We start from the raw sequence: 11,800 nt of genomic DNA on the forward strand, positions 1-11,800 counted from the left end.
GAGCGAAATTACGAGGCTTAACAACCACAACTATCAAAGTTGGAGGAGTCGCATTAAGTCCTAACTTGAAGGGTAGGACTTGTGGGAGGTTGTTAATGAGAATGAGATTACCCCACCTCCTAAGGAAAATGCTGAAGCACTCTAAAAGTGGAAGATTAAGGCGAGGAAAGCAATGTACGTGCTCAAGTCAATTATTGAAGATGAGTTGCTCGAGCGAATCAAGCATGACGATACACCCAAGATGGCATAGGACACCTTTGCATCATTGTTTTAAAAAACAAATAATGTTCGACTTCAATATTTGGAGAATGAGTTAATGTCCACCACCCAAGGAGATAAATCTATAAGCGAATACTTTACAAGAGTGAAGGATTTATGCCAAGAAATTTCATAATTGGATCCTAAAACAAATATTCATGAGGAAAGAATGAGAATGATCATTATACACTGGTTGAAGCCCGAGTATAATACTTTTATCATGGCAATACGAGGTTGGCCTACTCAACCTACTCTCATAGAATAGGAGAAGTTATTGGTCAATCAAGAAAGTTTATGCAAACAAATGGTTGGAGTGTCGATAAACAAGGAAGAGGAAGCACTCTACTGCAATAATAAAAAAAGGCGGACATCGACAGCAGAACAGAAAGGGCGAACAAAGTCAACAGAACTTTAGAAAGTCTAAGAAGGGAGAAGAGCAAGGAAGAAGTCTTCGGACAGGGTGAGTTCAATCCGACAACAACACAAATAAACGACAATCCTCCATATCTCGAATGTATGATATAGAATGTTTCAATTGCGGAAAAAAAGGTCACTTTACAAAAAATTGTCGGTTTAAGAAAAAATCAACCGAAGGTAACTTAGTGACTTCTAGAAATCACCAAGAAAACAGTGAAGATGACTGGGACTTTTAGGCATCCTTAGCCTGAATCCATCAAAGGAGATTGTTTAGAGAAAGAGATAGATTTTCATGAACCACTCAAGCAGTTTAACATAATCACTGACAAAGTAGCTGCTTCCTCAATAGTGACAGAGACGGGTAAAATTGCCCTTACCATAGTTTTCAATCAAGGAGCTATCAACTACAGTGATGATTAGATTGTTGAATCATGGTGGTCGCCACTGAAGGAGGAGCTGCCAAACTCTTAAGACTTAGAAGATGAATTGCATGAGAAGATGTGGGAGACAGGGGAAGGAGAAGAATCTCCTAGTTCAACTAAAGAGTTGACGCCTACAGCAGGAGATGGTGAGCAAGTGCCTAATCTGTCTTGAATACCAGATAAATCTATGAGTCTATGGCAAACTGAAGTACATCAAAGTAGTCCAGAAGAGTTTTGCCCAAGTCAAAAGGAGGTTACGGTAGACAACCCACCACTTAGGAGGTCGATTAGATAGAGAAAGACTAACTCAAGATACATGGATGCTGCCTTAGCAAAAGAAGAGACCGTAAAAGAGCCAACGACATTTGAAGAAGCATCCTGAGACATAAAATGACAGAAGGCAATGGAAGAAGATATTAAGGCATTGAACCAAAATCAGACTTGGGAACTAGTTCCAAAACCTAAGAATGTGAAGCCAATATCATGCAAATGGGTGTACAAAGTCAAGACTCGCCCCGATGGATCAATAGAAAGGTATAAAGCTCGATTAGTGGCTAGAGGAAATATGGGTTGGACTATTATGAGACTTTTACCCCAGTAGCAAAAATTACAATGGTGCGAGTACTACTAGCACTTGCAACGAGCAAATCTTGAAAACTGTGACAGATGGATGCAAAGAATGCCTTTCTACATGGAGAAATTGATCGAGATATCTACATGGAGCAACTAAGTGGTTTCCAGAGTAAAAGGCATTAGGATTATGTCTGCAAACTAAAGAAGGCCTTGTATGGGCTTAAACAAGCACCGATAGCATGGTATGACAAGATAGGGGAATTCCTAGTGCAAAGCGGGTTCTCGGTGGCACTTGCGGACTCCAGTTTCTTTGTAAAAATCCAAGAAGGTAAACTAGCAATAGTGCTAGTGTACGTGGATGACTTGATCATCACTGGAGATGATAACGGTGAGATTGAAAGGATAAGAGAGAACTTGTCCATGCGATTTCAAATGAAGGAACTTGGAGAACTGAAGCATTTTCTTGGGCTGGAGATTGACCAAAACAACAAAAGCATATTCATCTGTCAGTAGAAGTGCGCAAAGACCTATTAAAGAAATATGGGATGCTCGAATACAAGCCAATTGCCACACCTATGGAGGCTAATGCTAAGCTATGTTCGGAAGAAGGAAAAGACTTGGAAGATGCAAATATGTACAGACAAATAGTTGGTAGTCTAATCTAACTTACATTATCGCGACTGGATATAGCATACACAGTTGGTGTAGTTAGTCGGTTCATGCAAACACCAAAGAAGCCGCATTTTAAAGCAGTACATCGAATACTAAGGTATGTGAAGGGTACAATACAATAGACCATAGTCTATTGTACAAGAAAGGTGGAGCATGCAAGATAGTTGGGTACTGCGATGCTGACTTTGGTGGTGATCATGACACATGACGATCAACTATTGGATACGTATTCAACTTTGGCTCAGGAGCAATCTCTTGGTGTAGCAAGAGACAACCTACAGTATCTTTATCAACCACGGAAGCTGAATACAGAGCAATGGCGATGGCAACACAAGAAAGCAAATGACTTATATAGTTAATGAGGAATCTTCATCAACCAGATGATTATCCAATGATATTGTGTTGTGACAATCAATCAACAAATTTGCTTGGCTAAGAATCCACTGTTTCATGCCAGGACCAAGTATGTGGAGATACACTATCACTTCGTGAGAGAGAAGTTACTTCAAGGAGAAATCGAGATGAGTCATGTGAAGACCGGTGACCAAGTTGCTGACATACTCATGAAAGGACTTAGCAATGTTAAGTTCACCGAATTCAGAAAGCAACTTGGTATGATGACCAAGGCAGAATTGTGAGAGTTGGTGCTGAGGGGGAGTGTTAAATTTCATCACAACCTCTCTTGAATATTCCAGAGTCTTCCGGAAACTTCCGGACATTTTCGAAAAATTCTAGAATTTTCTAAAATCTTCCGGAAACTTCTAGAGTTTGATAGAGTTTTCTTAACTCTTCCGGAATGTTCCGGGCTATACTAGAACCTTCCGGATTTTCTTACAATATTCTGGAATATAATAGAACCTTATAGGATATTTGGAAGCTTGTATAACTCTTTAGAATTGTATTGATTTTAGAATCTTCCATAGCCCTCTATAAATATAGGAAGTGTATCATTATGTACACACATAAACAGCAAAGAGTGAGTTCAAGAGTGAAAGCAAGGTGTCTAAGTATTAAGAGTTCAAAAGGAGTTTTTCCTTATGTGTGAGAGTTGTCATTTAAGAGTGACAGTTTGTTAGTATTGTAAGGCATACCCTTGTTGAGTACAAATATTTTTAATAAATATAATTACATTTACTTGTCGTGTTTAACTCTTCACTGAATTGGGTGAGTCATCGGTTTCCGCTTTTCTGACCCTATTGTTTGTTTCCAAGTGCGAATGGCTCCTTCCATTCATCAAAGGAGGTGATGGATTCATGGTCCTCTTTTTGACATCGGTGTTTCATTGATCTTGAATTTGATATTCTCTACGAATGAATGCTAATCATGCCTGCACACAATAGTTGTTTTTATCGGAGAGTCTGAATCCAACTTACTCCCGGGCTTTTGGATTTCATCCTTCCTCTAATTTTCGCAACGTCATCCCACTTCCCTGCTTTCGCATATATACTTGACAACTGCACTTGAAGTTCGACAGAGTTTTCAGGTTCTAACTCGAGCAGCTGTTTCACAGCTATCTCTGTGGCTGTCCTGTCTCCTCGAATGCTAGCAGCACCAAGCAACGCTTCCCACACACGAGAGTCAGGTTGGATTGGCATGTCACTAATGAACTTCAGTGCTTCCATGAGGTGCCCTGCTCTTCCCAACATGTCTACAATGCAGACATGATGCTTCATGGTGGGATCAATGCTGAAATCTGTAGATATGGTTCTGAAATATCGGAGCCCATCTTGTTGGAGGCAGGCATGGCTGCAAGCTGACAGAATTGCTGTGCATGTTACATAGTTGGGGGGTGCCGGATGGGGTCTGTTTCATCTTTTCAAAGACAGCAATGGCTCTGGTGCCATGCCCATGCAGCCCATAGCAGTTTATGAGTGCAGTCCATGAACCCACATCCCTTTCTTGCATGTTATCAAAGACTTGCTGCGCTTTCTCCACATCTCCACATTTACCATACATGTCTATCAGCCTGTTGGTGACAAAAATTTCATGCTCCATAGTAGCTCTATATACATAACCATGGATCTCTTTCCCTTGCCTCAAAGATGCCAAACATGAAGACGAGCCGAGGATTGCAACGATCGTAAATGTATCAGGTTGTATGGTGTTAGACTCCTGCATCTCGACGAAGAGTTACAATGCTGCTTGAGTGTTCCCACTCCGGTTAAATCCAGAAATCATTGCATTCCATGAAACTAGATTTCTCTGAGTCATCTCACTGAAACAACCGCAGGCGAATTTGGCGTTCCCACATTTGGCATATGAGTCGATCAGAGCTGTCGAGATGATGACATCAGACTCAAAACCACACTTTATCATAAATCCATGGATTTGCATTGCTCCTTGGTTGCAACAGAGGCCGCCAAGAATCACGGCCATGGTAAAAGAGTTGGGTCTAACATCTGCGACCAGCATGCCATGAAACAGTTCAATTGCATAGCTGAATTGACCGTTCTGGGAGTATGCGGAGATGATAGCGGTCCATGTGACAATATTCTTCTGAGGAATTTCATCGAACAGTCGGTGCATGATATCTAAGTAGCCGAACCGGGCGTAGAAGAGGATTAGGCTGTTGCCCACAAAGAGGTCAGTGTGGAAGCCAGTTTTAATGGCATGGGAATGGATGGAGAGTCCAATGGTGGGGTGTGGGAGTTGGGAAGAGGCTTTGAGAATGTAAGGGAAGGTGAAATTATCAGGCTTGTGGCCATTGTTCCAAAGGTTGGTGTAGTGTTGTAGGGCTTGGATGAAATGGCCACCTTGAACTAAGGTTTTAATGGTGGAGATGTTAGGATGAGATTTGGGTTGTTGGGTGTGGAATGAAATCAACGGCTGTCTTGGGTTTGGGTAGTACGAGCCATGTCTTTTAATGAATGGTAATAATAGTAATGTCATGGTGGTAGTTTTGTCGTTGTCATTCTTCAGTTTGTATTTTCTAATGCTTCAACTACCTCTAACAGGGAAGACATGGGAGGGATACGGAAGGAATTTCCCAGCTTTCCTTGAAAATTACGAAAATAGCCTTAGAACACGAGAAATGCCAAAGCTATGGGTCGGCAAAACGTTGACCGTCCAACGTGTGTAACTTGGCGCACGTGTGTTACGTATGGACCACTCGCAAGGTGGTCCCCAATGTGAACGTTACCCAATCTCGCAGCGAGGCCGGTACACTCAAGCGGCAGGGCGGTGACAAGAAACGATGTCCAGAACTTCTACATGCGTGTGGGGACCACCTGATCAGCGCATCCTCCGGGATCCCGAGGTCGGTGGATCTCTGACAGTGGGGCCCACCTTGATGTATGTACCTTACATCCACGCTGTCCATACGTTTTGATAGCTTATTTTAGTGATGATTGAATACCCGCCATTAAAAACTTTTTGGGGCCACTGGAATGTTTATTTGCATCTATGTCAGTCAGGACTGTCCAAGTCGTTGCCATGATCATTGGTGGAACAGGCTTCAGAAGTTACAAGAGTCTGATGAATGTAGGCCTTTGATTGGGTGCAATCAAATGGACGGCTGAAAAGAAGAAAAAAAGCCAGCAATTCATGTTCAAATCCAAAACTGAATGGTCAGGATGCATGATGAGTTTGATTGCAGATCCGTTGAACTTTCTTCATGAAAGACACGTGTACAGTTGTATGCCGACACGCATCTGAGAATGCTTCTGACTGTGAATATGCCGTTTCGGACATTCGGCAATCTCTCAGCTGCCGTTTCTGTATGGAGACAACCTTGAAACGTTTCAGAACCAAACGCTGGCCACCTGCCTGTAATCTCTCTGCGCTACTCGACACGTGCTCCATATCTAACATTCACGAACTGCATGCGCATTTGCACGAGCCAACACAAGCGCTGCACACGCATCCATATGGTATATTCATATAGATCTGAACGTCCATCACGTGTGACTCAAAAAGGACGTGGCCCACCTGAGATTCAGACCGCATGTGAAGAATGACCTTGATATGTCTAAATATAACTGGTGGTCTGAATTGAACGTACGTGTGGCTAATATAAGATGATGGGAAGATTATTTTATGATAGAGAAGTCACTTGATGTCCCACCTGATGAACGTCCAGTATCACGCCATGATCTACGGTTACAATCAGGCCAAAAACCATGGCCCATAGACAAACGAGAATTGCAAGAACCTTACCACCCAAATCGCATTTTCATGTGTATATATCAGAACACCATTTTATCTTACTCAAAAAACTGAAAAATAATGCTTACTCGCTGGCTAGTTCTTGCCACCTTCCCCTTTATTGCACTCTTCCTTTTCCTCTTCCTCTTCTTCTCCTACAACATCAGTACTAAGACTACTGCCCTAGCTTCCTATGGCAATGCCATGGTTGTCCCTCCAGCCCACCCGCGGCCCGCTTTCAGCCTTTTGATTGGTATCCTAACCCGGGCTGATTACCATGAGCACCGCCACTTCCTCCGCCTCCTCTATGGCATCCAATCTTCTCCCATTGCTGAATTCGACGTGAAGTTTGTCTTTTGCAATCTCACTAAGGTCGAGCAACGTATGCTCATCGCACTGGAGGTTATTAGGTTCAATGACATTATCATCCTCAATTGTTCTGAGAACATGAACTCCGGGAAGACATACACCTACTTCTCTTCTCTACCCCACATTCTCTCCCGCCAATATGACTACGTCATGAAGGCTGATGATGATGTTTACCTAAAGGTAGACAAGCTGGCAGCTTCATTGAAGCCGTTGGAGAGGACCGATTTGTATTATGGCTTCGTCATCCCTTGCACTAGCCAAAATCCGTTTGTCGATTACATGTCTGGCATGGGATTCGTGTTGTCGTGGGACCTAGTTGAATGGATAGCTGAATCGGATATCCCAGCCAATGATACGGTGGGGCCTGAGGATAAGTTGGTTGGGAGATGGTTGAAGGTTGTCAACAAGGGGAAGAACAGGTTTAGCGATAAGCCGGCAATGTATGATTATCCTGGGTCGAATGGGCGGTGCTCACACGAGCTCATACCGGAGACGGTGGTGGTGCACCGGCTCAAGAGGTGGGATAGATGGTTGCATGTGCTAAGGTTCTTCAATGTAACCAAGGAGCTTAAACCATCTAAGCTTTACCATTTTGATTGAACTTTGAGATTTTGAATGTGGGGTTGAAATTATTGGATTTTTTGATTATCTGTTTTTCTTTTTTCATGTTTTTAGGCATGAAAAATGATTTCTTGTAGAGTGCAGATCCTCTGCCTCCCGAAGGCAGGAACTCCCTGCCTCCAGCGTTTTCATTGGTCAACGTCACTATAAGTGCCACGTCATTAGGTTTTTTAAATATATTTTAAAAAGTACATTTAATTTAATAAGAAGTATAACGGAGACGTTAACGGGAGCGGCTTGCGTGCTGAGTAACTCAGCAGGGTAAGCGTACTAAGTAAAGTCTGTGGAGCCCATTGTCGTCATTCGTGCATTGTATCAACTCCATCCATCTCCTTTATAATCTAATTTTAGCTTTTACAACGAAAATTAATCATATTCAAAGCTTAAGTGGACCACACCACCTGAAACAGTGTGAATTGAATTCTACCGTTAAAAAGTTGTTGAGGGCCACAGAAGTTTTATATCAAGATGATATTTGTTTTTTCCATCCATCCATGTCTTTGTGATCTTATGAACAGTTTGGATGAAAAATAAACATCATTGGGGACTTAGAAACGTTTCAATGGTGAAAATCAATACTTCCACTGTTTCCTTTGGTATGGTCTACTTGAGCTTTAGATATACTTCAGTTTTGGGCTCAACCCTTCAAATGATTTGAAAAAACGGATGGATGGTGTGGATAAACCACATGAATTCACAATGGGCCCAACAGAGTTTACTCAGTACAATAAAACTAGTACGCAATCCGATTTCACGTGTTTAAGCGGGGACGCGGATTTCCTACCAAAGCCTTTTGCGGTAAGATCCCACGCAAGGATTCTGGATGGACCCACTGCAACGTTTGTAATAAATCCAACCCGTTCATCCATTTTTAGATATCATTTTAGGACATAATACCTAAACTAAGGTGTATATAAAACTCAAATGGGCCACACGAGAGGAAACAGTGGGGATTTAGTGTCCATCGTTGAAATATTTATATGGCCACAAAAGTTTTGCATCGGTCTAATATTTTGGTGTTTTCACTTCATCCTAGTAAAAATGACCTTATAAACAGTTTGGATGGCATATAAACATCAAGCCGCCTAGGAAGGCTTCAACCGTAGGAATTTCTTTCTCCACTGTTTCATCTTGTATGGCCCAGTTGAGTTTTTTATCATCCTAATTTTTTGTTACATGTCTTAAAATGAGCTCTATAAATGGAAGAATGGATTGAAATTCTTATAAACATCATGGTGGACCCCACCATACATCCCAGTGCTGGAACTTCATGCAAAAGGCTTCCCCCGGTGAATCCGTGTCCACGGTTTCCATTGGAAACGGACTGGCTACTCCCCTGCCACTCAGTACCATGTGGGCCCACCATGATGTATGTGTTTCATCCATGCCGTCCATTTATTTTTCTAGATCATTTTATGGTCTGAGACAAAAAAAAAAAATGAGGTATAACCCAATCTCAAGTGGACCACAATACATGAGATAGTGTTGAATGAACGTTGACCATAAAAAACTTTTTAGGGGCCATAAAAGTTTTGGATCAAGCTTTTCCCTTCATCTGGGTCTTTATGACCAAACCAATAGATTGGATGTCAAATAAACAGTACGGTGGGCCTTAGGAGGACTTTAATGATGGATATCCAATCACCATTGTTTTCCTGTGGTGTGGTCCATATGAGATTTATATCCCTCTCATTTTTGGGGTCGACCCCTAAAATTATATGTAAAAATATATTAACGGAATGGATGAAACACATGCATCATGGTGGGGCTCATAGAGTACCGACCACCACCACCACTGGGCTGATGGTGGGGGAGTAGCCAATCCGCTTTCATTTCCATTTGGGATTCCGTGCCACATTGAGCAGTGAGACTCGCTACTGAAGTGATGTCACCTATTTATATGGGTCCTACTATGATGTATGTTTTGTATCCACACTGTCCATCCATTTGGAGAGATCATTTTAGGGCATGAGTCAAAGAATGAATCATATCCAAAACTCGAGTGGACCCCACCACAGAAAATAGTGGAGAGAGTCACGCCCACCATTTATTACAACTGAATTAAGAGACTAGGGATTCAGAGGATCCACTTGTAGAGATCAGGGAGATCTTATGCCTGCTTCAAAAATCATGAAAATTAAACTGAACTTCCTCTGATATAATTTTTAAAGAGATGAAAGGTATATGAATTAGAATGGATTCCATCACCAAACCATGCCCAGGAGACAAAGTTAACAAAAGAATTAAACTAATTACCAACCAATCAGATGATTATGAAGGTTAGAAAGGGTACCATCATCCAACCATACCCAGGAGACGATGGCGAACAACAGGGCTTCCTGACGTCATAATCAAAATAAGGAAAAAGAAATACTCAAAGCCATTGCAAACCCATTGTAATTTCAGTCACAACAGGCCATTAAAAACTAAAAATATTCCCATATTAAAATTACATGAAAAACCCCTTCAATTTAAACAAAAAGGCACAAGCAATATCTCTCCCATCAGACTACAAGCTTCACCTCTTAGCCCTAGCTAAGAGGTTTAGCCGGTCACAAACATGATTAGGCTAAGTTCAGAATAGACAAAAAGAGAAGAAAAGAAGAAGAAAAAAACTACTAACTCTCTCTCTTTCATTGCCCACGTCCAGCCCACGTCGCCTCCTCCCTTTGACTTCCTTTCCTCTCCTTCTCTCTCTCTCACGTCTTTCTTTTATAAGACCACCCAGGTCGGTCCACTGGCAGCGTGGAGAAGTGAAGTCCGTGAAGGAACTCCGTGCGCCGAAGACAGCCGGCTGCACTCCTTTCGCAGCCATAACTCCTCTGCGTAAATCTTATTACGCAGTCAAGGAGCCAGCGCCCTCTACTCCCTCTTTTCTTGCTTTCTTTCTAAAAGGAGAACGTCCTCTGGGAGTTTCTTGGCAGACCTACATGATGAACGGTTCAGATTATCCGTCCGATCGCCTCCAAGAACGCACAACCCGCCGCAAAAGCCGGACAGCGTCCGGCTACGAAACAGGGTGCGTAACGCACTTACGCTGTCTGATGGTGGGGCCCACATCGCTTTTGTTTTGGAAAATCCATGCCGTCCACTGCATTCTGCTCGAAAAACCAGGCTGGAATCACTGTTTTTGGATCAAAATCGGTGTGGTCCGTGGATGCTTTCATTCAGCCGTCCGTCCCACGTTTGGGCAGTATTCTCCTGTGTATGCGAGCATAGATCAGGAAAAACCTTATATGTACGGTCAGTTTGACCCTCTGAAACAAATGGACGGTCCCAATCATCTTGTTGGTGGCCCATACTAAGATGGCGGACGGACAGTTTGTCCGTCTGTTGTAAACAGAGGCGGGCTCTATTGCGTTCGGGCGGAACTTGAGGTCAAACGCAAGTTTGACTGTTTCCTTTGCTCGGTGCACTGCGAGTGCACAGCCCATGTGCACTCCCACGTACGCACGGTGGGTCCCAGCTTGATGCATGTGAGAAATCTGATCCGTCCATCCTCTTTTTCATTTAATTTAAACGGTTGGGACCAAAAATGGAGCATATCCATACATCAGGTGGGCCCCAACTCAAGATTTTAGGGCTGATCTATCCATTGGGACACTTCCACAGGTACTGAACAGATGAAATTCGACGTGTACGGTTAATTTATGGTCCTCAGGCCATGTATGGAGTTTCGAGCCAATCGGATGGCGAGAACCCTGTGATCTTGCATTCTGGCTGACTTTCAGGCCACTTGAGCTTCAGTTTCTCAATTTTCTCGGACCCCTGGCGTGTAATTCCGTTGATCTTGGTCCCCTGGAGTCCGTCCCTTGCCTTGGTGAATTCAGAGCGTCAATCTATGCATTTAGCACCATTTTTCAGTCCAGGCTCTTAAAAACACCCTGCATTACAAACACGATTAATTCACCTTGTCACTTTATCTACTGAACTCCGTCACTTTGTACTACAACCCCGTCACTTTGTCTACTGAACCCCGTCACTTTGTACTGCAGTAGACAAAGTGACGAGGTTGTAGTACAAAGTGACGGGGTTCAGTAGACAAAGTGACAGGGTTGCAGTACAAAGTGATGGAGTACAGTAGACAAAGTGATGATGTTGCAGTACAAAGTGACGGGATTCAGTAGACAAAGTGACGGGGTTGCAGTACAAAGTGACGGGGTTCAGTAGACAAAGTGACAGGGTTGCAATACAAAGTGACGGAGTTCAGTAGACAAAGTGACAGGGTTGCAGTACAAAGTGACGGAGTTCAGTAGACAAAGTGACGGAGTTGCAGTACAAAGTGACGGGGTTGCAGTACAAAGTAATAAGGTTCAATAGACAAA

At 42.8% G+C, this 11,800-nt stretch overlaps 3 protein-coding genes across 3 annotated transcripts; 1 reads left to right on the forward strand and 2 right to left on the reverse strand.

Moving 5' to 3' along the window:
* Positions 1 to 1,340: 1,340 nt before the first annotated feature.
* Positions 1,341 to 4,460, reverse strand: LOC131224918 (putative pentatricopeptide repeat-containing protein At3g49142). Its single transcript, XM_058220360.1, has 4 exons — positions 4,121 to 4,460; positions 3,716 to 4,035; positions 1,691 to 1,810; positions 1,341 to 1,475 (listed from the first exon to the last, which is right to left on the reverse strand). Exons 1-4 carry the CDS (start codon positions 4,458 to 4,460, stop codon positions 1,341 to 1,343), a joined length of 915 nt encoding a protein of 304 aa, XP_058076343.1.
* A 12-nt stretch (positions 4,461 to 4,472) lies between these two features.
* On the reverse strand, positions 4,473 to 5,231 carry LOC131224927 (pentatricopeptide repeat-containing protein At3g12770-like). Its single transcript, XM_058220367.1, has one exon. The coding sequence runs from the start codon at positions 5,229 to 5,231 to the stop codon at positions 4,473 to 4,475; it is 759 nt and encodes a 252-aa protein (XP_058076350.1).
* Positions 5,232 to 6,566: 1,335 nt separating this feature from the next.
* Positions 6,567 to 7,512, forward strand: LOC131224935 (uncharacterized). The gene has a single exon (XM_058220376.1). It carries the CDS (start codon positions 6,567 to 6,569, stop codon positions 7,452 to 7,454), a length of 888 nt encoding a protein of 295 aa, XP_058076359.1. The 3' UTR covers positions 7,455 to 7,512.
* Positions 7,513 to 11,800: the final 4,288 nt, after the last annotated feature.

The sequence above is a fragment of the Magnolia sinica genome, chromosome 2 (assembly GCF_029962835.1).
Source record: "Magnolia sinica isolate HGM2019 chromosome 2, MsV1, whole genome shotgun sequence".
NCBI lineage: Eukaryota > Viridiplantae > Streptophyta > Magnoliopsida > Magnoliales > Magnoliaceae > Magnolia > Magnolia sinica.

Bases quoted from the DNA above. Each gene is read 5' to 3' on its own strand.
- LOC131224927 (XM_058220367.1), bottom strand. From the start codon at position 5,231: ATGACATTACTATTATTACCATTCATTAAAAGACATGGCTCGTACTAC.
- LOC131224935 (XM_058220376.1), top strand. From the start codon at position 6,567: ATGCTTACTCGCTGGCTAGTTCTTGCCACCTTCCCCTTTATTGCACTC.
- LOC131224918 (XM_058220360.1), bottom strand. From the start codon at position 4,460: ATGCAGGAGTCTAACACCATACAACCTGATACATTTACGATCGTTGCA. The intron at 4,036-4,120 runs GTAACATGCACA...CCATATCTACAG, and splicing joins ATCCGGCACCCCCCAACTAT to ATTTCAGCATTGATCCCACC. The intron at 1,811-3,715 runs GTAAGTTGGATT...TGCTCCATGTAG, and splicing joins TGAAATCCAAAAGCCCGGGA to ATATCTCGATCAATTTCTCC.